General features: G+C 39.8%; 2 protein-coding genes across 10 annotated transcripts in view; one reads left to right on the top strand and one right to left on the bottom strand.

Moving 5' to 3' along the window:
- BRCA2 (BRCA2 DNA repair associated) overlaps positions 1-1,326 on the top strand; it is a 52,710-nt gene extending 51,384 nt beyond the window's left edge. For all 5 annotated transcript variants that reach the window (XR_015138110.1, XM_086329424.1, XM_086329426.1 and 2 more), the window contains one exon: positions 52-1,326. Coding sequence is in view for 4 of the 5 variants with exons in the window: in XM_086329424.1 (XP_086185550.1) it covers positions 52-693 (642 nt within the window). In the remaining variant the exon portion in view is untranslated. The remainder of the gene's footprint in view (positions 1-51) is intronic.
- Positions 1,327-3,160: 1,834 nt separating this feature from the next.
- N4BP2L1 (NEDD4 binding protein 2 like 1) lies at positions 3,161-25,806 on the bottom strand. 5 transcript variants are annotated; one of them, XM_086329508.1, is made up of 5 exons: positions 25,581-25,806; positions 8,646-8,773; positions 8,247-8,335; positions 6,156-6,350; positions 3,161-4,818 (listed from the first exon to the last, which is right to left on the bottom strand). In XM_086329508.1, the coding sequence occupies exons 1-5, from the start codon at positions 25,757-25,759 to the stop codon at positions 4,762-4,764; spliced, it is 648 nt and encodes a 215-aa protein (XP_086185634.1). In that variant the 5' UTR covers positions 25,760-25,806; the 3' UTR covers positions 3,161-4,761. The 5 variants fall into 5 exon arrangements, with proteins under 5 accessions (XP_086185634.1, XP_086185633.1, XP_086185635.1 ...); XM_086329507.1 differs by having other exon boundaries at positions 6,274-6,350; XM_086329509.1 differs by having other exon boundaries at positions 6,156-6,224.
- Between the last annotated feature and the right edge of the window lie 278 nt (positions 25,807-26,084).

Raw genomic sequence — 26,084 nt, 5'->3', positions numbered from 1 at the left:
ATATTAGGACGTAATTATATAGGCTACTTCTTTGTTTTTTTTTTCCATTAGCTGTCTTCTCCCAGTAGTGAGATGAATTACCAAAGTCCATTATCACTTTGTAAGCTAAATGAGAAGTCTGTCTGCACACCTGTATCAGCCCAAGTGACTTCAAAGTCTTGTTGCAAAGGGGAAAGAGAGACTGATGACCCAAAAAGCTGCAAAAAGAGAAGAGCCTTGGATTTCTTGAGTAGACTGCCTGTACCCCCACCTGTTAGTCCCATTTGTACATTTGTTTCTCAAGCTGCACAGAAGGCATTTCAGCCACCACGGAGTTGTGGCACCAAATATGAAACACCTATGAAGAAAAACAAATTGAATTCTCCTCAGATGACTCCACGTAAAAAATTTAACGACATTTCTCTTTTGGAAAGTGATTCGATAGCTGATGAAGAACTTGCACTGATAAATACCCAAGCCCTTTTATCTGGTTCAGCAGGAGGAAATCAACTTACATCTATCAGTAAGACCACCAGGACTGTTCCCACTAGTCCTAAGGATTATGTTGGACTGAAAAGGCCTTACACTACATCTGTGATCAAAGAACGAGAGAATTCCCCAGCCAGGACTGAAGAACAGGAGACTAATATTCCGGACACAAGTGCAATAAAAAACAGATCCAAGAGACTGCAAAGGCGACAGAAACCAAAATGACAATAAATTAGTTACTGACTCAACCTTTCCAGTTTGTAAAACATACACAGTTTCAAACTGTATATCGGAATTTGCATAATGAGTAAAGGAAGGAAATAGTTAAAAGTTTATCTGTGGTTTGTATATCACAGAAATGCTCTTTCCCTTTTTCTTTATTGGTATATTCTTATTTCAATTATATATCTTAAAATTGTGTAACTGTATATTAACTAATCAAGAAAATCTCCTTTAAATCTTTATGACTGGGTTTGATCACTGTAAGTATTACAAATGAAGTAAACACAACTGTTTCTTTTAGATTGTGTCCTTGTAACTACAGGAAATTAAGTAAAGTTATTTTGACTCACATAATTCTTTTTGGTTTAGTTCCATTTTAGGTTTGTTTTTAAGAGGTAACCCACTATGAACCAGTTTTTCATAATGCACATGTTGGTTCTAATACAGGTTTTTCCTGATCAAAAAAGTCAAGATGAGTAAGATATTATAGTGGTGTTTTCTTTCGACCAGTTCTTCATCCTTAAGTCAGCATGACTACAAGAAAAACAGAACCCTCTGTGCACTTCCTTTTTTGATGCCATTTTGATCTGTAAAATTAAATTATTTATTAAAAGTTGAAATACTTTAAATCAGAAACAGACTTCATTGTGTTAATTTGTCTTTATTTCTTAACAAAATGATCATCTGGACTGCAACTTAAGAGAAAATCTTTCTTTCAAATTGGCACTGATTTTCCTTGCTTTTAGTCCTATCACAGGAGTCAGCAAGCAGTCCCTTTTAAACCTAGTTTTCTCCAACCACCAAAGCAGATGAGAACCATTCAATTTAAGATGGTATTCTCATTTGTTACTTTAAAAAGAGGAAAAAGAGAAAGCAGTTCAAACTAGGAGCTAAGAGCATAAAGTGTTTTAGTATGTCTTAAATTTATATACAATATCCTGTTTTTAAATCTCATTATAAACACACCTTAAAGCCAAGAATAAATCCTTTTAAAAAGCAATTTTCTTCCTTCCATAACTGTGACCCATGTTTTTTCTTGCTTCTAAAAATTAACATAATAGTCTCTTCTGCTGTTCTTTTTAACTTAAGTGTTCTGCCAGTCTTGTTAATGTGATTTAACTTTTTTTCATAAAACAATTTGGTCTTCATGTCCTAATCATTTTCCCAATGATCCACACACTAGAACAGGGAATAAAACTTGAGTCTCAGCTGAACAGAAAGAATTATAAGAATTCAGCCTTTTTGTTTCTTGAAAAAACTTAACCTATAACCTCTTTCATTTTTCATTAGCATTTAGACTACCCATAATGGAGACATCTAACATACACTCTGCTGTTTATAAACTGTAAATAATATAGCCAAGCTATATAAATGTGAAGCTTGAGTACCTATGGATATTGTCCCCTCAAAAGTGACAATTTAATGATTACAAAGTCATCAATGTACACTGCATGATAAGGGGTAAATGGTAAAAGCGATTTGTGTTACTCAACAATCACTTAATGAGAGCCTCTTGTGTATAAAGCACTCTGCCAACCCTGTGAGTAATGCAAATGTGAATGCACAAAACAAGTCAGTGTTAAGTGTTCAAAAATTTTTTAAAATCAGGAGTCATGGGTGTTGAAAGAAAAAATAGGTCATTTCTAGATGGGATAAACAAAGTTGGTGGCATTTTATTAATTTTATGCTCCCCAAAAGGCAAATGTAGCAGGGAACTATTCTGAGCTCATTCAGAGTAGGACAAATACAAAGTAGCCCCGCCCAGGCCAGGTGAACCAGAAACCCTAAGCAGAGAGTCAGAAGTAAATCAGGAGGGCTTGAGTTATGATCCTTCAGCTGCTCCTATGGGATTGAGCAAAGGCACTCTCATCTGGACCCTCTGACACTTCTCACCTCTACTATCCTAAATGAGTCAAGCCACCCACACTGACCTAGTTCTGCACTGACTAGGGACCATGTTGACTAGGATTACCCAGGACTATCTAGGGTCTGGAAAACAGGAGTACTGTTAATGTGGATTATCATCATTATTAGATTATTATGTGTTAAGCTTGGATACACAGAATTTAGCCAAACTATACTTTAGATTCATTCAAATTCACTTAATTTTAGTTTGTTGGGCAAATTCTGCTACTCAAAGGAGACATCAATTTTTTTAAATGTTAATGAAAAAATTACAGATCATTGCTGGTAATCATCAAGATGTTGAATAGATTTCAATAATACTAGATATGGAATATTAAAGTAATACAGTCTTTCTAATGTATAGAGATCAAATAATTTATACACACAAGTAAAATATAAAGTTGCTTTTATCTTTACCTCTGTGTTTCCTAGTCATTAAAGAAGATGGGTAAATATAGTTATAGAAAAACTAGTTCTTAATAGGGTAGAATTTTGTGGAATTTATGGTAAATAAGTTTTTTATTTTCTTAAACCCCCCAAAATTAGATTCAGTGACAAGTCCATATAAAGCAATACCATATATAATTTTTAATAACCATAAAAGCACCATTATATAGAACACTTAAAATAATGCTTCACAAAACATTAGAAAGAAGTTGTTGGCCAACAAGAAATAAAGCATACATCCTACATGGTCTTATCTGTGGTCTCACACCAAATTAATCTGATTCCAACCTGTTAAAATTTGATTTGGATTCATAAATTCAATTTTAATATAAGAACTGTAGTAGAACTTTGTCTTAATGCCTCACAAAACACTCAGACTGCTCCTTATAAGAGGAGCATGACTTTTCCTGTTTCCATGTGAGGACATTCTGGATGCTTCATTCCTTGTACGCCCAAAACTTTGGCGCTGCCAACTGATAATACACGTTTATAGGAATAATTTTTAAAAATTGCTTAATTATTCCTCTTAAAAATTGGTGTTTTATAAAGGCAGGCTTGTTTTATATACACTGTTAGCTCAACAGCCAAACAGGTTTATCCCTGTTATCAAACAGGTTTAACCCTGTTTGATAAAGTGGTAGTTAAAACACAAGATGTGACTTGAAACAATGACACTGATTTTCCTAACAGATATTTCTAACAATGACACATCGCTAAAATAAAGGGATAATCTCCCAAAGTGTCTACCTCGAAAGACAATATTCCCTTAGGTGTATACTTCCTGATGGCTCAGACAATAAAGTGTCTGCCTGCAATGCGGGAGACCCAGGCTTGATCCCTGGGTTGGGAAGATCCCCTGGAGAAGGAAATGGCAATCAACTCCAGGACTATTCCCTGGAAAATCCCATGGACAGAGGAGCCTGGTAGGCTACAGTCCATGGGGTCGCAAAGAGTTGGACACGACTGAGTGACTTCACTATATACTTCCTGATGTCTTCATCTTAAAGGAAAATCAATATCATCATTACAGCCACACATCTCACATTTTTGGATACACAGATGATCAAAAGTAGCAGTGGCACTAAAAAATTGTTCCTGCCTACTATTTCTCCTCCATCTTTCCAACTTTCCTGATGGAGATGAATTTCCTGAAAAAATAGACTGCTTCAGAGAAAGGGCTACTGAAGCTTTATATTAAAAACAGTTCATTAATGAGCCTATGTGGTTGATTACGTTCTTGGGTATGTTCTCAGGTTTCAGTTTTGAATTAGTTCTTTCCCTAGAGAAAGGATTTTGTTTAATCAAATCGGCAGAATTCCCAGCATCAGACCATGCACATAGGATCACTTTAACAAATGCTTGTTGAAGAGGCATCTAACGACTTCTGCACAGAAACTCTCAGGCTTGACTATTTACACTGGAATTAGAGCTCTGACTACCACTGAACGGAGAATAAATACCAAAAATTGAAGTAAAAACTGATTTAGGAAAATTCGGAATGCCCATAAGAGAGGCCTCTAATACCCATGGTGACAACCACCCCTTCTGTTAAAGGAGCTCTCATTAGTGAAGCTGCCATGCGCCCTCCGGTGTGGGAACTCTGCATAGGTGTTCCAGTACCCTGCACCGTTGGAAGGAGATGCATTATTCCTGTCCTGGTTTCTGTTTGCTCTGCTTGGTTTTTCTGCGTGCAGCACACTGTAAAAGGTAACATCATGTTCATACCGTTCTTTCATTCGGTGTATTTTCTCTCTTGGGACTCCATGAATGTTTCTTCTACGTGGAAAAAAGAAATGCAAATGTTTAGTTAAGGCAGCATATCAAAATGAGTTATATTTTACAAGTGTTTGTAGTTTATAAGTCCTGTATTATTACACAGATATGCACTCCCTATTCTCAGGATGGAACTCTGACAAAAGCAAAACATCATGTTAAGCAGTTATCATTCAGCTCAATTGTTTTTCATGCGGCCCTGCACACCCCCGAACTACCCTGGGGCTAGCAAAGAGCTAAAACATCAAAAAATGCTCTGTTTCTGGAAATCTCAATTCTGTGCTTCAAAACATAAGAGCACCATGAGCTCTTCTTATGTGTTTGCCAATTTGTTATGCATATATCTATAATCACTTATGTCAGTCTTAGATACTTCTAGATCCTTATTAAAACAACATTTCTTCAATTCTCATGGACATGAGGATCAATTGGGGATATAGTTTTGAAATGTAATTATCAGAGATTTCAACTAAGAATGGGGTCCATGAACCAGGACTTTTAAAAATATTAATCTTATTATTTATTTTTTGGCTGTGGTAGGTCTTTGTTGCCACAGTACAGGGGCTTTCTCTAGTAGCGGGGCACAGGCCTCTCATTGCAGTGGCTTCTCTGTTGCAGAGAACGGGCTCTAGGTGTGTGGCTTCAGGAGTTGTGACATGTGGACTCAGTGGATACAGCTCCCAGACTCAGTAGTTGTGATGCACGTACTTACTGCTGCTCTGCAGCACATAGGATCCTCTTGGACCAGGGATCAAATCAGCATTCCTTGCATTGCAAGGCAGATTCTCAACCACTGGACCACCAGGGATGCTCCATGAACTAGGATTTTAACAGTCACCTCAGCTGATTCTGACAGAGGTGATTCACACATCCCTTGGGAAACACTATCTGCTTGTAACCATAAGATGAATTAGACTTATTCCTAAAAAGTAAATTCTGACCTCACTGGTTACTTTAAATCATTGACATTACCAAATAGCACAGATGGTGAATTATCAGAACCCATGCATTCAATCAACAAGTTAGTATTATTTGGACATTTATTGCTTTACAAACTAGAAGCAGCATCTAGACCATAAATGAACCACAGACTGTTCAATATCTGAAGGTCTTTGTTTAGCCTAAGTGCAAAAACACCACTCACAAGTGCAATCCCATGCAGAGGAAAGTGCTTTTAAATGTCCATTAATGAAGAAGCATTTTAGCAGAATGTTAAATATGTCCTTTTTGAGGACCAAGTCCAAGCCAAGATTTAGCATTTAGCATTATATTAGAAAACTGACCCCAAAGTAAAGTCTTTCACATTAATAATTCCAAAGTTATCAATTTCCAAGAATTACCATTTCTGGCCTGAAAACTACCATGTCCATTTCCAGCCTGAAAAGATTCTTTTGTTCGGTCTGAAATACCTGAAAATAGCAGGATACATAATGAGGAGCTAGAAAAACAAAGAAGTACCTTGCTAACTCTTGGACGTTGAATTTCCAGCGAGTGTCAGGTTCTCGGAATATAACTTCATAGTTATTTTCAAGTGCCTGATTTTTCAAAAGTACATAAAACATTGAAGACATGGTATGTATGTTTGGGAATGTTTATGCTGCCATTTAACATTTACTACAAATCTTTTCTAACATTCCTTTTGTTTAACCAGTAATTTAATGCCTTAATTTATGTTAACAAATACAGTTGGTACATATCCATACTTAGCCACACTCAGATTATATTATGGTTCCCAATGATAACTTTTCAGTAATTCTATCTACTATGTAGGAAAACGACAAAGTTCTTTGTTTTGAACCTTTAAAAAGATAGATCATTGAACTAGTTTTAAATTCCCTGTCCATAGGAATGAGCAATGAATTCCAATGGTTTCCCAAAGTCCCGTATATGTGATTATCATAGGTTCACTGGCATCAAGTGCCTTGGCTAGTCCTCACAGCTTGGTTTACAAAGTGAGAGTACCAGAGGCACAGAGCTTGGGAAATAAAAATGATTTCCACATACTTCACACATTCTTCCCTCCAAAAAGTAGCTCTCCCATCCATGCCACATAGTTTGGCTCAATTCACTGTGCCATATTTCCTTGAGTTTAGAAAATGATTACCATTTCCATGGAAACATCAAATGTTCTTTGCATTAATTAACGGACTACTACTTATTTTATCTCCAGTTGAACTTTCTGTTATGACTACTGTTTGTTGTGTTATAAAATACAGAATAAAATGTGCTAAGTAAGGGGATTTCCTCTTCATTCTTTAGATGGACACTTCTAATTTCAGAAGGGTATCAAATATCATATGTGAAAAATATCTAGTTTCTGTGTCTTAGTAGTAGCTGTGGATGGCTGGGAAAGATTGTGCATGTCTAGAAATTAGAAAACAAAAAGTAAAATAACTTCCCTTAAGCTACTCTCAGTTAAGCCCTGCCTCTTGGTTCTGGGTTGTGCCTTAATTAACCTGACTCTTCATATCCCTGTCCATTTTTCTCCTAAGTGGATGTTTGATCCATGAACTGAAGTAACCACAAAGTTGATGCTCATTATGTCCTACATTCAGCAAAGTCCCACAGTCTGGGCCTAAGTAAAACTGATGAAAGTATCTAGACAAAAGCACACCTCTATTTAAGCTACTGTGCCCAAAGTATTTAAAAAAAAAGCTTAAAAACAGGCTGCCATGAGTCCAGTTTTAGAGATTCACTTTAAAATTAGCCAAGTAGGGAGAATACTCAGCTGTTTTCTTCCTCTCCCTGTTTGTGGATCTTTTCTCCTTATTACATGCAGTAAGGAATGAAAACATATTAGCACAAAAGATGAAATATGTCTGAAAAGTAGATCATACATACTTCATAAATAAAGAAAAATGTACACATTGCTTCATTCATCTGTTCTGACAGTAGATGGCTTAACTGTTACCTTTATATGTGCATTTATATTTGTATTCTAATATCTTAATAGGGTTACAGCGTTACTCCTGAATCTGTTTTTAAACTAAGAAATTCATTGCCCTGGAACTCCATGCAGCAGCAGCACCACATAGCACTGAAGTCCCCAGCGTGGCAAAGACAACTGTCCTAAGAACATCATCTACAGCTCCACTGGAGGCATCACCTAGTCCAGCACTTCTCAGCAGGTTTCAGCAGATGCTCCTACGGATGCCTTCCCTTAGGAAAACAACCAAGACAGAAATGCTGTCAAGAATTCAGACCAAGGGCTATTTTTAAAATGTACCCTGAGGTAGTATTAGCATCTCAGCAAATTTCAGCCATTGAACGGCAGAGAAACACTAAAATAAAACCTCTTTACCTGATTCCTGGGAGAACTACTATTAATGAATATGAGATCACAGAAGACCAAAAAAAGAAGAAAGAACAAATGTTTCAACTTTCTCACAAAATGTCCAGAACTGAAAATTCAGAATGATACTTCTTCCTACCATGACTGCATAGGGCTTCATTTCCCAGGCGTGGAGGTTGGTATTATCAATAATAATGGGGGATATGCCATTCCTCATTGCTTTTCTTGCTGCAACACAATGTTATATAACAGTGAACAACATGCAACAATCACAGAAGGGCGAGTGTACTCCATATTTTGTTATTTTTATTACAGGATGTCCTCATTACACAACTTTAATACTACCTATTTCAGAACCCATTATCAATAATTTTCTTTTTCCTGGAATCTAGGGAGATTACACTCTGGCATTCTGTTTGAGAAAGAAAAATGGCAGAACTTTAGATTAAGCTCCTTCCATAAATTTTTTTCATTTTGCAGGAGCTACAATCTATGTGCACAAGAGGATTTCCCAGGAGCTTGGAAAGGAATCTGTCACCTCTTTTCTGGTTCCATTCATGAGCTTCCTCCAGAAAGTCAGGATTGAACTCATAGGCACCATCTTCCCTGAAGAAAAAATCATCCGTGCTGAAAATCAGGGCTCTGGGAAAGTCGTGTTGCAACTGTCTGGAGAGTGGGGAAACAAGAGATTATTTTATGACTATGCATTTTCATACTATAAATCATTTCCTTCTATCTCTAACATTTAGCAGTTTATACTTGTGAGACCACCAGGTTTGAGTTGTTGAAATTCATTTTAAAAAGAGAGAGTCTCTCTAGAAGGTATCGCTCCTTCATAGGGGTAAGGAGAGGGCTGAGAGGGGACTGTGTGTGTTGCCCAACTCTTTAACAAGTGCTGATCACCACCATGCTGATTTCTGCAGCTACCAGAGCTGATTCTAGATGACACTCTGGAGGCTTCGCTGCAGGGGTGACAAGAGTGGGCACAGCCCTCACTGACATTCCTCTGTGATGCACCACTGCCCAAGTACCCCTGCTGCAGCCCCTTCCTGCACCCCCTTACCTGTCCTGGGTCCCCTCGCCTTGGAGCTCTGTTCTCCATAAGGACCCATGTGAGACACTGGTTCTTGCTGAGGTATGAAATGTAGATAAAAGTGATGTGTGTGCTACCCCTCACAGGTACTTTAGCAGTGACCTAAACCAAATTCTAAAACCAGCAGAAGAAAAGATGCAGATGCAACATTCCCTAGGCTTTCCTAAACTTCTATCACTCTCTCTGAATATGAAAATACCACACAGAAAAAAAGAAAAAGCATCATGGAGTCCCCTCTTTAACGTAGGAAAGAAAAAAAAAAAAAGCATATGAAGTTTTGCACAAAATAACTTCAAAGAGAAGATATTTCTACATGAAATCCTTATTCAGACTTTTTTGGGGGAGAAGATGGCTATTGTGCTAGACAGTAACAAAGTAAATTGCTGATCCTCCTTTCCTCACCTGTAAAAACTGGGGATAACAGCACCCATCTTGCTAAGTAAGGATGACTACCTAATAACCTGGGGAAGCGCCTTGCGCAGTGCCCGACACAATGAGCACATGGTTCTCTCCCTTCTCCCTGTGTGGTTCCCCAGCGTAATTCTAACTTCAAACAAATTGACCAGGCAGATACAGTCCATAACAAAACGGCCGTGCTCAGAATAAAAAGATATTTAAAAGTTGGAGGAAGGACTTCCCTGGTGATCCACTGGTTAAGAATCTACCAACGCAAGGGATGTGGGTTTGATTCCTGGTCCGGGAAGATTCCACATGCTGCACAGCAACTAAGCCTGTGCACCACAACTGCTGAGCCAGCATGCCTAGAGCCCATGCTCTGCAACAAGCAGCCCCTGCAATGAGAAGCCCGCGCACTGCCACTAGAGAGGAGCCCCTGATTGCCACAACTAGACAAAAGCCCACACAGCAACGAAGACCCAGCGCAGCCAAAAATAAGTAAGATTTTTAAAAAAACAAGAGAAAAAATATGTTGGAACATAACAAGAGCAGGAAATGTAAAAAGAAAACAGAACTATTCAGCTCTGTTTGTTCTTCTCCATCAAGAAGAATGCTCTTTAATCAGGAAAGAGCATAAGGCAGTGAAACCACAGATAATGAGTAAAGCACCTAAGCTGCTGGAAACACTTGGGTTCAGTTCCTGACTCTTCCACCACGGTCATGTGGCCTCTCTTTCCAAGCTTCTGTGTTCCTGACTGAAAACTTGTATAATATCACGACCTATTAATCAGAGCTTCTAGTAAGAGCGAAATGAGGTGAGGTACGGGAAAACATTTTTCAAGAGGTAAGGTACTTTACAAACACAAGGTACTGTTATTTTATTAATAACAAATGAAGTCAGATTTTCCATCCAAAACTGTTTACATGCCATCGTAGTAAAGTGCACTGGAGTGTGTACACTCCAATGTAGGAGTGCTAGGAGCGGTGGCAAAGAAAATCTGGCCATTTTAAATACACCACAGATACAGAAACGGACACAAAAGCCAAGTATAAAGATCTGATAAAACGGATTTGCATAGTTTCTTTGTAAATGTCTTTTAACCGTAAAGATACTCAAACTGAAAAGCTCAAATCAGATATCCAAACGTTAACCTCCAGGGCAAACAGTTATTACAAAGACACCTTAGAAGAAAACCTAAGGGCAACACTAACTGCACTTTCAGGTGTGCGGATTTTATATTCGTAAATGCTCTACGGTTTTTGAATTCTTTTCATCATTATCTAGTCTAAACATGAAAGTCTCATTCAGAGTTTAAATAATATTGTGTAACTTGTTTTCCTTATCTTTTGTGTACTAAGTTAAGCAACTCTGGATATTAGTTCCAGAACTTCTTAAATATCCCTTCTAAATCTGGCTTCATTTGTTTTCCTATTAAGTCTGCCACTTACAGCTCTGGTTTTGTCATTTTCAAAATGGAGTTTTTCTTTGCATAGACATAGCTTTATCTCCTCTTTATGGTTTATATTATCTACTAGAAGTTAATACTCTAATTTTTCATTAAAAAAAAAAAACTTTTAAGGCATGTGTTCAATTCACATTTTATTTGAATTCTATTCCCTTCTAGAAAGCAAAAAAGAAAACACAGCAAAGTATCGCCTTGTTTGCAAAATTTTGCCTTAGAGTAAAAGTTAAATTGTTCAGGACCACTATGAAGCTGAACCACCTGCTCATCATTTCCCAAGACACATGTGACCATAGCCTATATGGTCCTCCTAACAAACAGGCAGGAAAAATAGGACTGTTTTTCACCTTTACAACTCTAATGGAACTGGGGGACTGGAGAAGATCAAAGGGTGGACTTTCTGATCTTGCTGAATGATCATTCTTTCAAAACTTGTTTTACCTTCACCTGAATGTTAAATCAGCACTGGCAGTCATGGTACATTTTGAATACTCAAGACTTAAAAGCTCTCCTAACTAAATGAAGAACTGATTCAATAGGCAATCCTGAGAGTCTAACACTTCAGTGGAAGCAATAAATACCATTCCATAAGCTTCAGAAGTGACAAGCATAATGCCCCAGCTCTAGCTTTCTTAATGGTGGTCAGGAGCCTCATGCATTAGGGAAATTGAGAATGAAAAAAGGGGGGAAAAAAAAGACAATTACACCCACATAATTTTCACCTCTGCAGTGCCCCCCAAACTCACCTGACACTACTACTATGAGAGTAACTTAGGTTCTAATCTTGATTTCATAACATCACTCTTTTGTGTAATTCTTTAGTTTAACAATAGAGAAACATTTGAATATATTTAGATATCTATTAGTCACTCACCCACTCATTGACAAAGTCCAACATTAGTATGTAACTTTGAGTTGTACCCCTTATTACTGGAATTTTCCAACATGCAAAATAGAATAACATCATCATTCCCCATGTACCCACAGTCCAGCTTTAACAATTATCATTATATGGCCAGTATTGCTTCATCTGCTTCATACTTCATTTCACCAAATATCTTTTCAGTGTTCAAATTTCCCTGATTGTCTCATAAATCAGTTCAGTTCAGTCGCTCAGTCGTGTCCGACTCTTTGCGACCCCATGAATCGCAGCACGCCGGGCCTCCCTGTTCATCACCAACTCCCGGAGTTCACTCAGACTCACGTCCATCAAGTTGGTGATGCCATCCTGCCATCTCATCCTCTGTCATCCCCTTCTCCTCCTGCCCCCAATCCCTCCCAGCATCAGAGTCTTTTCCAATGAGTCAACTCTTCGCATGAGGTGGCCAAAGTACTGGAGTTTCAGCTTTAGCATCATTCCTTCCAAAGAAATCCCAGGGCTGATCTTCAGAATTCCTACAATTGGTTTGTTTGAATCAAGAGCTAAACCAGATCCATGCTTTGCATTTGGTCCCCACATCCCTTAAGTCTCATTTATTCCATAGTTTTCCCACTCCTTTTTATTTCCACCTAAACTTTCCCCCCACAACCTTTTACATTTAGAAAATGTTCAAACCTATAGAAATAAGTTGAAAGAATACTATGAACACTCCTTACCCTCCATTATTAACATTTTTGTTAACAATGTTAACGTCTTGCCTCATTTATTTTACTTCTCTCACATGTGTATTTTTGATGTACCATTTAAAAATAAGTTGCAGACATCATGATACTTTGTTCCTACATGCTTTATCAAGTATCTTCTATAAATAAGAACATTATCCTAAATAATCACATCACAACTTAAAAACTGAATTATAAATTATAAATATTATAAATATATACTATACATAAATTATATACTAATTTATATTACAATTTTATATTACAGCTATTTATAATGCATGCATGCTCAATTGTGTCCAACTCTTTCTGACCCCATGAATTGTGTAGCCCACCAGGCTCCTCTGTTCATGGGATTTCCCTGGCAAGAACACTGGAGTGGGCAGCCATTCCGTTCTCCAGGGGATCTTCCCGAGCCAGTGATCGAACCCGGATCTCCTGCACTGCAAGTGGATTCTTTACCTCTGAGCCACCAGGGAAGGCCTTAGCTATTTATAATAGCCAATGTTAATAGATTTTTAAATTTAAAATGTCCTTCATGGTACGAATAACATCTTCACAGGTTCAAGTACAGCATTTAGTTATTAACGTCTCTTTGGTGTCACTTAATCTAGAACTGTCCTCATGCCTTCTTTGGTTTCCCTTTTTTTTAAAAAAAATTTTTAATTGAAGGATAATTGCTTTACAATATTGTGATGGTTCCTGCCAGATATCGACGTGAATCAGTCATAGGTATATACTTGTCCCCTCTCTCTTGAACCTCCCTCCCTGCTTTCCCTTTTTGAAGAGTCTAGTCAGTTGGCTTGAGAATGCCCCACATTCTGTATTAGCCTGGTTATTTTCCTCATAATTAGATCCAGATTAAACATTTGTGGAAGGAAAATACAGAGGTGATGTTTGCGTACCTGACTGCACATGATGACCATCTGTACCATCCTGCTAAGTTTATCATTTGGCTAACAGGTGGCATCAGCTAGTATTGCTCCCCTTGTGATACTACATTATGTTGGGGTGGGGGTGGGGAGTTGATGTAACGAGAGGCCCCGTGTAACATCCTATTCCCCAACAACCTTTCCCTCAATGAGCTTTATATTCATTGCTGATCACTGCCAAGTGAGTTATTACACTGGGAATAGCAGAATACTTATTACTTCATGTAATTTCTTCTGTATTTACTAGGTGGCATTGTTTAGTAAAGAAGAGCACTCTTCCCTTTCCCCTTTTAATAATGCTTACCATCGTCATTCTTTATGATGTTCAAATTGTCCCAAATTTGACAAGCAGGTGCCCCCTCAAACTGGTTCCTGTGTCTTGCTCTACACCAACCTTAAAAATATTACTTTTCCTTTCTAATTAGCAAAGTAACACATATTCAAGGCAAAATATTTTGGAAGAGAAAACTGAGACACAGGAGAGGTTCCTATATTCCTCAACCTAAAAATAATTACTAATATTTTGATTGTCTTTCCAGGAGATAGAATTTTTTTTTCTCATCTGATATTTTGTTCCATAAAAACAGAAACATAATGCAGAGAATATCAACTTCTCTTCACTAAACTTATTTCCACAGCAACTATTTCCCACCTCATGAAGTATGATTCTATGCCATTATTTTTTTTAATTATTTTAATTGGAGGCTAATTACTTAACAATATTGTAGTGGGTTTTGCCATACACTGACATGAGTCAGCTATGGGTGTACATGTATCCCCTATCCTGAATCCCCCTCCCACCTCCCTCCCCATCCCATCTCTCAGGGTCGTACCAGTGCACCAGCCCTGAGCACCCTGTCTCATGCATCAAACCTGGACTGGCGATCTATTTCACATATGATAATATACATTGAAACATATATATATTCTCTCAAATCATCCCACCCTCACTTTCTCCCACAGAGTCCAAAAGTCTGTTCTTTATGTCTGTGTCTCTTTTGCTGTCTCACATATAGGGTCATCATTACCATCTTTCTAAATTCCTTATATATGTGTTAATATACTGTACTGGTGTTTTTCTTTCTGACTTACTCTGTATAATAGGCTCCAGTTTCATCCACCTCAGTAGAACTGATTCAAATGTGTTCTTTTTAATAGCTGAGTAATATTCCATTGTGTATATGTACCACAGCTTTCTTATCCATTTGTCTGCCAATGGACATATAGGTTGCTTCCATGTCCTAGCTATTGTAAACAGTGCTGTGATGAACACTGGGGTACATGTGTCTCTTTCAATTCTGGTTTCCTCGGTGTATATGCCCATCAGTGGGATTGCTGGGTCATATTATGACATTATTTTTGATGAGTTATTCATATGGATGAACCATAATTTACTTAACCAATACTCTGTGGTCAGGTATTTAGTTTGTCCCCAACTTCTTTGATTCTCAGCAAGTTTAAGTATTTTTCCTTATGTGTGCTGCTCATTTAGAGATATTCTTTTGTGAACTGCATTTTCATGTCCTGTGGTTGTTGATAAAACCTCCTTATTGGGAGGTTTATGGCTAAATTAATTTGTAAAATCTTTATTAAGTACCTCAATTTATTTTTAATTTTGTTTATAATGAACTCTAACATACAAGTCTCAATTAACAGAACTTTTCTTAGTCACATGAACTCATCTTTTACGTTCTACTTTCTGTCTTTGATAATACATTTATAACAGTCTTTCCCAACCCAAGATTATGTAAATATTCATCTATGTTCTATTATATTTCACTCCTCAATCCATCTAAAATTTCAGCTTTTATGTGGTTAAAACAGAATGAAAATGGATCCTTATCTCAAGCCACTAATAAAAACCTGAAATGGATTAAAGACTTAAGTGTAAGACCTGAAGCATAAAACTCCTAGAAGAAAGCGTAGGGGAAAATCTCCTTGACACTGGTCTTGGCAATCAGTTTTTAGGTATTACATCAAAAAGCACAAGCCACAAAAGCAAAAAAGTAGTAAAAGAGGCTACATCAAACTGAAAAGCTTCTACACAGCAAAGGAAACAATCAACAAAATAAAAAGGCAATCTACCAAATGGCATCACCAACTCGAAGGACATGTGTTTGAATAAGCTCAGGAGTTGGTTGTTGGACAGGGAAGCCTGGCGTGCTGCAGTCCATAGAGCTGCAAAGCATCAGACACAACTGAGTGACTGAACTGAACTTACCAAATGGAAGAAAATATTTCCAAATCATATATCTGATATGGGATTAATAACCAAAAAATGTAAATAACTCATACAACTCATTAGCAAAAAAAAAAAAAAAAATCCAATTAAAAAAAGACCAGAGGATCTGAATAGACATTTTTCCCAAGACACACAAATGGCACACGGGTACATAGAAAGGTGCTCAACAGTGCTAATCATGAAGGAAATGCAAATCAAAATCCCAATGAACTATCACCTCACTCCTGTTAGAATGGCTATCATCAGCAAAACAAGATATTAAAAGTGTTTATGAGGATGTGGAGAAAAGGAAACCCTTGTGCACAGTTAAAAGGAAAGTAAATTATTGCAGCCTCTGTGGAAAACAGAATGGAGATTTCTCAACAAGTTAAAAATAGAACTACCCTGAGATCCAGTAATCCCACTTTTGGTTTACACCCAAAGGAAATGAAAACAGGATCTTCAAATTATCTGTATACTCCCCATGTTTACTAAAGCATTATTCACAATAGCCAAAATATGAAAACAAGTGTTTGGCAGTGGGCAAGTGGATAAATGTGGTAAATATATGCAATGGGATATTTTTCAGCCAGGAAAAAGGAAATGCTTCCATTTGTGACAACATCAATGAACTTTAAGGTCATTATGTTAAGTGAAATAAATCAGACAAAGACAAATGCTATATGACCTCACTTATACGTGGAATCTAAAAAAGTCAAACTCATAGAAACAGAGTATAGTGATGGTTTCCAGGGGCTGAGGGTGTGGGAAATGTCGGTCAAAGGGTACAAACTTCCAAGTAAAAGATGACTAAGTTCTGGGGATCTAATGCACTGCATGGTGGTTACTGCTAATCCTGTATTATGCACCAAAAAGCTGCTGAGTAGATCTTAATATGTTCTCATCACAGAAAAGAAATGGTGATTATGTGACACAATGGCAGTGTTAGCCAAGACTACAGAGGTAACCATTTTTCAACGCAGGAAGGTATCAAATCAACACACTTTACAAGTTAAACTTACATAATGTTATCAGTTACACCTCAATAAAGCCTGGAAATAAAAAAAAGACAAGTGAGTGGCACACATGGATTAAAACCCAGGCTTCTGGCCTCAGAGCTTTACACTAAACAACTGTAACTGAGGGCCATAAAATAAACCACAGTTATCTTCTTTCTCTAGTGACACTGAGGTTGTCTGCAATCTTCTGTACCATAAACAAAATTTTCAGTGAACATCACTGTGCCAATCTCCTTGTGAATATGTAGAACATCTCCTGAGGGTATATCCTCAAGTGGAATAGAAATGGAAATATTTTAGGTTTTTTTGAAAAGTAGAGCAGGTGTTATTTAAAATTTCCTTCCTTTCAGAAAAAAGAAAAAAAATTTTTTTTCTCACAGAATATATGGTGCATGAAGGCAGGGATTTTGTCTTTTTTTGTTCAATGCTCTACTCTACATGAGACATAATAAATATTTGGTAAGTGTATGAGTGGTTCTTAAATATCAGGTTTTGTTGCCTTAATTATGCAAACTTTGTATAGGGTTGAAAAGAATCTCTGAGAATTTCTATTTACTCTTTATGTGTTGAGAATTTTACCAAAACCTCAGGTTTATCCCCAAAGGAGACTGGGAAAGAGCATTCTTCCTAGACTCCAGTACTTCCTCTAGATGTTATCGGAATCTTCCCCAATGACTGTAAGCTGGGAGGCAGGAAACAGGTTCAGCAACTCAGCAACCTGAGGAGAATGGGGAGGGAGACATAGCTGTAAAAATCTTGAGCCTGATCAAGGTGTGGCTGATCTTCTTGGTGCTGCCAACTGCAAAGCCAAGGCTAAGCCTTGCCCTTAGGCAGATGGAGCTCAGCCATCACCAGCTTCATGAACGCCGCCAAGCCACAGGGGCTAAGGGCATTCCAGTAAATAGTTCCCAGGCCACCCCAGGCTCACTCTCGTCCTCACACCTCCAAAGCAGGGCATGTTTATGAGATTCCAAACCAGACTCCTAGTTAGCCCTCATGTGCCAGAGTGGCTCCACTGCACTTTCCAGCAGAAATTCCTTTCAATGTCTTGTGTGTGAACAGCAACTTTCCAGAGAATTCAGCAATGCCACAGGTTTCTCCTATGTTTAATGCTTTGTTGGTCAACTCAGTCATGCTCCGACGAGAAGGAATCACGTAATAACATGTGGGTTCCTTACCCTGACGGTTGAAATACAGATAAACTAAGCTCTTTTTATCAGAGAAGGCAACGGCAACCCACTTTAGCACTCTTGCCTGGAAAATCCCATGGACGGAGGAGCCTGGTGGGCTGCAGTCCATGGGGTCGCTAAGAGTTGGGCACGACTGAGCGACTTCATTTTCACTTTTCACTTTCATGCAATGGAGAAGGAAATAGCAACCCACTCTAGTATTGTTGCCTGGAGAATCCCAGGGACAGAGGAGCCTAGTGGGCTGCCGTCTATGGGGTCACACAGAGTCGGACACGACTGAAGCGACTTAGCAGCAGCAGCAGCAGCAGCAGCAAGCTCTTTTTATAGGGTATTGACAAGTTTTTTCATTACACAACAGATTGAAATCAACCTCATTACACTTTGATCAGGTCACTCTCACTGGCCTCTTCCTTTGGTGCAGAAGAAAAAAGTCTGATTTGAAATAAGGAGAATTTATCCACTATGACCTTGATCAAGATATGTAACTTCTTGAAATAATGCCATTTGCAGCAATATGAACAGACCTAAAGATTATCGTACTAAACAAAGTCAGAAAGAGAAAGACAAATACCAAATGATATCATTTATATGTAGAATCTAAAATAACAATACAAATGAACATAATCTATGAAAAACAAATAGATTCACAGATATACAGAACAGACCTGTGGTTACCAAAGCGGAAGAGGGAGGGAAGGGAAGGAATGGGAGTTTGGAATTGGCAGAGGAAATTATGTGTAGGATGGATAAACAACAAGGTCCTACACAGAGAACTATATTCAATATTCTGTGACAAACCATAATGGAAAATAATGTGAAAAAGAATATATACATATATATATATGAGTCATTTTGCTGTACAGAAAAAATTAACGCAACACTGTAAATCAACTATACTTTAATACAATTTTTAAAAAAGATATATAACTTCTTAGAGTTTAGTGTCTTCAGCTTGGACTAGATGAACTCTGTGAGAACTTCCTGATCCTTTCCTGAGATTTTCCTATGAGAATATTCTTCCCCTTTCGTTTCTTTCTCTATTTCTACTGCTTCTCTAATCGTAACCACACCTATGACATTACATGGCCCAAATTCAGTAGGATCTTCTTCCCATACCCCAGTAGCTCAAAGACTATAGTGGTGGTGATTCTCCTGTTACCTTTCTAGTACACGACTGAGAAAAGACACTGCACTGTGTGTTCTTACTCTCCGTGATCACAGGTAGCATATATAGTCCTGTTTCTTCCCAACCTTCAGAGAGAGGCACTGCAAGGACTCTCAGCACTGGGGAGAAGAGATTCAGGAACCACCTTAGGAAAAAAATCACTAAAAATATAAAAAGTCAGTAGCTTCTCCAAGTAGACCTGAGTGGCTAAAAATCTGAGATGGCACCTGCCTGATGCTCTAATTTTCATACACACAGACCTGGAATACTACAAACTCTCTATTTTGACCTTGCTTTTACTTATGAGAACCCTAGCCTCATAATTAAAAACACCATGGTCCAGAGCACTGTGGAGCGAATATGCTCTGGGGTCTAATTACTCACTACTTAGTTAACCTAACTAATCCCCTCTTCCCACTGCTTCTCATATTTTTTTTTTAAACTGCATTTGGTTTAAAGTGTACCTTCGTCCCCATCTCTGTTCTATCATTGCATCACATCAGGAAAGCATCCTTTCACCTCCTTGGACAGCTCTGGTGCCAAGAAATAATGAAAACTTATTTCTCTTGATGGAAAATTACAAGTCATCCAGACATATGAATAAGGAGAAAAGACAGCTGTCAGTGAATATCCTTTGAGCCTACTGAATCCATATCACAAACCATTTTTGATGGTGCCTAAACAAACATTGCAAAGGATGTGTGTCATAAAAGCATGGTCCCCAGGCTTTGCTTTGACTCAAACTTAAAGATTTAAAATGCATGAACTGACTTAAGGTTGAGAACTTTTAATTTTTCAAACAAGACCATTAAAATTAAAAAAAAAAAAAAAGACTACCCTAAACTATTGCCATTTCAAAAGGATGTTTTAGTCATATATTCATGTAAGGCAATATTATTCAGTCACAAAGTAATGAAATTCTGACACATGCTATAACATAGATGAACCCTGAAAACATTAAGCTAAGTGAAATAAGCCATACACAAAAGGACAAATACCATATGATTCCCCTTTCATAAGGTATCTAGAGTAGTCAAATACAGAAATAGAAAACTGATCAGAGGTAGGTTACCAGGAGCTGAGGGGAAGGGAGATGCATTGCTTAATGGATAGAGTTTCTGTTTGTGGTGATAAAAATTTTTTATAAAAGACAGTGGTGATGACAGCATATCACGTAATTAATAGCCCTGAATCGGACACACTTAAAAACGGTTAAAATGTCCTCAAAGGGGGGACATTACACACACACACACAGAAGAAAGCACAGAAGTAAACAGAAATCCACAGATGTTTTCATTGAAGTCAGAGGAAAGAACAGGTGCAGATCCAAATGAGTATATATCAGTTCAGCTGTGGAAACAAATAGTTCTGGATCACCTGCTGAGGGTAAAAGGGTCTTGGAATTGGAATTCTATTTCTTCTCTCAATCCTATACTTTTTTATCCAGCTTTTTAACATTCTCCGTGGTCTGGCCATGGGGTTACCTAACCAACACACTCAATATGAACAATTCACTGCAATCAAGCCCTGCTACTCGTGAGCCTAGAACACTCAAGGTCTTTCCTATCCCCATCATCTTATGTATGATGCTAATCCTTTTCCTTGGCTTTCTGGTCTTCAGACATCCTCCTGGTCTTCCAGGGCAGTCTGAGAACCACCTCCACATGGAAGAGACTAGCTCTTCCCTAATTATCCTATCCTCCTAATAACCATCCTCAGTGACTCCACTGGCCTTGACCACCACCAGCACAGAAGAGGCTACTTCCCATGAGACTTTACTTACCCACAGCAGTGTGCTGGTTACTATCTTCCATTTGTTAGTCATGTGTAGGCTCCTTCTCTCAACCTTATATTATATATACCTTACTGTGCTTAGTCACTTCAGATCAGATCAGATCAGTCACTCAGTCGTGTCCGACTCTTTGTGACCCCATGAATCGCAGCACGCCAGGCCTCCCTGTCCATCACCAACTCCCGGAGTTCACTGAGACTCACGTCCATCAAGTCAGCGATGCCATCCAACCAGTCGTGTCCAATTCTTTGAGCCACCATGCACTGCAGCCCACCAGGCTCCTCTGTCCATGGGAATTCACCAGGCAAGAATACTGGAGTGGGTTGCCAAGCCCTCTTCCTGGGGATCTTCCCAACCCTGGATTGAACCCAGGTCGCATTTCTGGCAGATTCTTTACCATCTGAGGTGTTAATAGTCTTATCAGTACTTAGGAAATACTTCTATTGTTGACTAGTGAATAATTAACAATAGTTGGTATTTATGAAGACCACACATTCTACAGTGCTTTCACATTCATAATCACAGGATGATTGTTTTTTTTAATATAAATTTATTTTAACTGGAGGCTAATTACTTTATAATATTGTACTGGTTTTGCCATACACTGACATGAATCCACCACGGATGTACACATGTTCCCCATCCTGAACCTCCATCCCACCTCCCTCCTCATCCCATCCCTCTGGGTCATCCCAGGGCACCAGCCCCAAGCAACAGGATGATTGTTTACCACAGTATCTTAAATCCTCACAATAAACTAACTAAAGGAATATTAGCTCCATTTTAATGAAAAAGAACCTGAGGTGTTCAATCAAATGATCTATACTAGTTCACAGGCTAATAAAATGTAATAAAATAGTTCATAATTAAACAATTAATAGCCCTGAGTAATTAAAATCAGTCTCCTTACAGATTAAAAAAAACTTCTTTGTATGTCCAAACCAAGAATAACCCTAGGGAAGCCCTTTATATAAAAAATTACTGATTTACTTGGTTATTTAATAAATGCTTCATCATACAACCTATGTCTATCGAGCCAAGTTATTGAATAAAACTACTTGCAGTTAACTTAAAAAGTTATTTTCACCTTTAAAAAGTTTGCAAACTTTTTATGGAAAAAGTTGAGAAAAAAATGAGAAAGTCAGGGGCAAAAGTCTGTATTCTACCCACTGCCTAAAAATCAACTATAGATACTTATCTTTTTACACATTTCTTAAAACAAAAAATGGTATTTTTGTGTATATTAGAACATAGATGTCAAACGTACATCTATGTTTTCATTAATAACACGTGACTTATAAGCCAATCCTCTATTTTTGTACACTTAAGTTGGCTCACATTTTTTTCTAGGACATCAAAACTCTGTGCTTAACATCCCTCTAATCTCATGCACTTGTCCAGTTATTGCCTTAGGATGAATTCCTGGAAGTAGAGTTTACAGGCCAATGACAATAACCTATTTTTGAAATGCTTTTTAAATGAAATAAAGGTGATAAAACACATATAGCAGGGAAGCTAATTTTTTAGTACTCTGATGTACTTAAAAATTTTAAGGCAGATAAAAACTTCAACTGTTTTTTAACATGCCCATAGAATTTAAATAGATGTTTTCCACATTCCAGTCCCTGCAAAGTGTGAAAACATACAGATGAAAAGCACAGAAATCTAACATTGATTTGGGACACCAGACAGAGCCTAATTTCAAAAGCATTTTTATTTGTTTAATCAAATGAGAAATGAAAGTTAAGTAGAAAAAAAGATGAACCTGCATTTGTAAAAGCAGATCTCCTCCAATTTTTTTTTTAAGTTTTATTTTCCTGATTCAAGAAATACATGCTCATTATAGAAAATTTGGAATATACATAGAATAATAAAAATATGAATTTCCCAGAATCCAACAATACATAAGATAGCCTTACAGTTTTTACTACTTTCTTACCTACGTGTATTTTTTTTAAAAACAATTTGCAATCCTCCTTTTCTCCCCACAAATGGCCTGTGACGTTCTGCATCCTCACTGCAGGCCTCTCTCCTTGCTGAGCTGTGGCTTGTATCCTTGCCTGTTCTCCTGATTTCCATGTAAATACACAACCCACCTCAAAGCAGGGCCAAAGTTCTGTGTTCTCAGAATTGCCCAGGTCCAGCCTATCAAGAGACCTCACAACGTCAGCTCCCAGCTGCCTCCTTCACTTCAGAGTCAGGCTTCTCCCCAGGAACACCATGAAGATGATCTCAGCTGGTCAACATCTTCAGCAGAAATGAACACCTCTTAAAATGTATACAGCGGTTTAAGGTTTAACAAGTTCTCTCACACAGATGTAATCCTCACAGGAGTCCTCTGAAGCAGATGGAGCAGATTTCCCTGTTTAACAGGGAAAGAAACTGAGGAGTTGAGAGCACAGCTATTCCATGGCAGAGCTTGGATTTGAAGCCATAAATTAGGACTTCCCTAGTGGTCCAGTAGTTAAGATTCTGCATTTCCAATGCAGAGGCACAGGCCCGATCCCTGTTCCAGGAACTAAGGTCCCATGAACCATTGGGTGCGGCCAGAAAAAAAGAAAAGCCATAAATTGACTCAAAGTTCAGAGCTCTTTACCTAGCCTTTACTAACAAAACACTTTTAAGTCTTACAATTAGAAATTAAGAGCTAGAAAGATCTTCAGTAAATCATCTAACCTAATCTCTTACTATTCACTTATAAGGAAAGTAAAGAACAGGTGACTGTCCAAAGTCACCAAACTGTTTTGTGACAATGAGGATCTAAAAGCAAAGTCTTCAGACTTCCAGGCCAGTGCTCATGGCAGCCATTCCTAGAGAGACGTTCTTTAATAAGTTGGTCTCTTATCTGGTGTCTTCCACTTGGCCAAAAGTCAACCAGGAATTAAAATCTTAAAAGTGTAGCTGTTAGAGCCAGAAGGGACCTTAAGATCAACCAGGCCAATGCACTAGCTTTGGAAATGAAGAAAGTTGAGGCCTAAAACACACCACTTCTGCTGTTCAATTCTGTGCACCCTGCACTCACCATATTACTCCCCTCTGGGTAGCTCGAAACAAAATCTGGCCAAAGACGTTTATTCCCTTCTTGGACACAGTGTGTGAGAGGCGACAGATCAGCAAGGCCAAAGTAAAACTGAAGAGGGTTTGACTGCAAGAAGTATCTGGTTGGTAACAGATGTACCCACCATGACTATCATAAAATAATCAAGTTCTGCCAGGTTCCAGGAAAGCTTCCCCATTCTCCACTCAGAGAAAAGACCTATTGAAATGTGTGTCGTTCTTAGAAAAGGGTACCAATGGCCATTTGGAAGTCACCAGTTCCTTGAATCTGTGAAAATGTAGCAATAAGGTTTTGCTAAAGGCAAATCAGCCAGGAATCCTAATTAAAACTGGAAGAACATCCCCAGGGCTGTCATCTTTCCCTGACCCTACAGGACCCAACCCTTCCTCCCACGTTCTTTGTGTACCATTCAAATCCGCTTCTGATTGTACGCTGCCACCTGGATTCTTTTTCTAAGGTTCCACAGTTCCACGGCCAGCCCCTATGATTCTACAGCTAGCTAGCCTTATGTCTCTGGTGAGATGGAAAGCTCTTTGAGGGCCAGGGACCACTTCTACTGAACACATACTACTGCCAGACACTGCGCTTTTGCAGGGTAAGATATGGCCCCCACCTTCAAGAAACTTACAGGATAAACAAAACCATGTGCAAAACTGAGCACAGCCGCAGAGGTGTAAACAGGAAGCGGAGGAGCCCTGAGTACGAGGATAACAGACTTGAGTCTTAAAGCGCTGTTGTAATCAGTTAAGAGAAAGGGCAACGGAGGGGCAAGCCAGGCAAAGGCAAACCAGGCAGGCGGGCCAGCGTCAGCAAAGCCAAGGAGAGAAACAGTTCAACGCTGCAGAGTGGTGGGAGTTGAGGCTGGAGCGGCAGGCCTAGCAAGGTGGCCAAGGCAACAAGCCCGTGTCATTCACGCTGCCCCGATACGGGGGCAGCTGACGCAATTCGCGGGTAAACTAATTTGGGCGCCTTGGGGACAGTTGAAAGGCTGTGTCGGTGACGGCCTGCGAGGCCACGCGACCCCCTTCCAGGGGCACCTGTGCGCCTCCGCAGTCGCCAAAGCACACGCGGGGCTGCCTCGACCTGCCAGATATTCTACGCGATCGCGCGCCCTGGCCCGGCCCCGACCCCCGGCCCGAGCGTCTCCGCTCTGGTTTAAAACGCCTGTTGACGCACTGTGGCGGGTGCCTGCACGCCAGCGGGCGGCCCGGCGGTCTCCTCTGCAGTCGCCATCGGGCTTTCCCAAAGAAGGCTGCCCTTGGGCCCCCGACCCCAGGCTGCGAGAGTCGGGGAGAAGGCGTCCAGCCCCGCTGGCAGGGGTCCGCGCGGTGGGGGGCGGGGGGGGGGCGGTGCCATGGGGGCTCGCGCCAGGCGCGGTGCAGACCACCGTCCTCCCGCGAGGGCGCAGCCTGGGAACCCACGGCACGGGCCGCCGCGTCTCAGGCCCGCGGCCCGGCCGGGAACCGGGTGGCCCGGCTTCCCCTCGGCAGGCGCGGGCTGGACCGGAGCCCGACGGGGACTCGGCGCGCGGCGCATCATTACCTGGCCAGTGTAGTTTTCCCCGAGCCCGGGAGGCCTCGCAGGAGGTAGAGGTGTTTCCGAAAGCTGTGGCGGCGCGGAGGTGTCCCACGCAGGGGCGGCGGGGCTGGCGGCCGAGGCGGCGGTGGCTGCTGCTGCCGGAGGCTCAGCCTCCCAAAGGATTCAAGAAAACTCTCCTCCATGGGGTGGGGGCTGGCGGCGAGAGCCCTGCGTTCCCTTTCCTGAAGTCACGGTCTTGGCCAAAGCTGTTGTTTTTGTGGCTCTCCGGCCATGTGATAGATGGAGGGGCGGGCGCTCGCAGCCCAGCCCCTCCTTCCCACCCGCCCGAACCGCGCTGCGTGGGAGGGGTCGTCCCTACCTGGAAAGCCGGGGACGCTGGGAGACTGACAGCCGGGAAAACCTCCACTCCCCTCCCACCGCCCACCCTCACCTCCAGCCCAGACCATGCCTCCCTGCCCCTGTCGCCCTGGGCCCACCGAGCAGGACACTGGTCACTTCCCCGGGCGG

The sequence above is a fragment of the Bos grunniens genome, chromosome 12, assembly GCF_055505025.1.
Source record: "Bos grunniens cultivar Pamir isolate PY7600 chromosome 12, Bosgru_T2T1.0, whole genome shotgun sequence".
Taxonomy (NCBI): Eukaryota; Metazoa; Chordata; class Mammalia; order Artiodactyla; family Bovidae; genus Bos; species Bos grunniens.
This window is presented reverse-complemented; position numbering and strand designations above follow the sequence as displayed.

Excerpts from the sequence above, each read along its gene's own strand:
- N4BP2L1 (XM_086329507.1), bottom strand. The coding sequence starts at position 25,759 with ATGGAGGAGAGTTTTCTTGAATCCTTTGGGAGGCTGAGCCTCCGGCAG. Across the intron at positions 8,336-8,645 it reads TGAATGGAACCAGAAAAGAG|CAAGAAAAGCAATGAGGAAT; the intron begins GTGACAGATTCC and ends ATTGTGTTGCAG. Across the intron at positions 6,351-8,246 it reads TGAAGCCCTATGCAGTCATG|GCACTTGAAAATAACTATGA; the intron begins GTAGGAAGAAGT and ends TTGAAAAATCAG.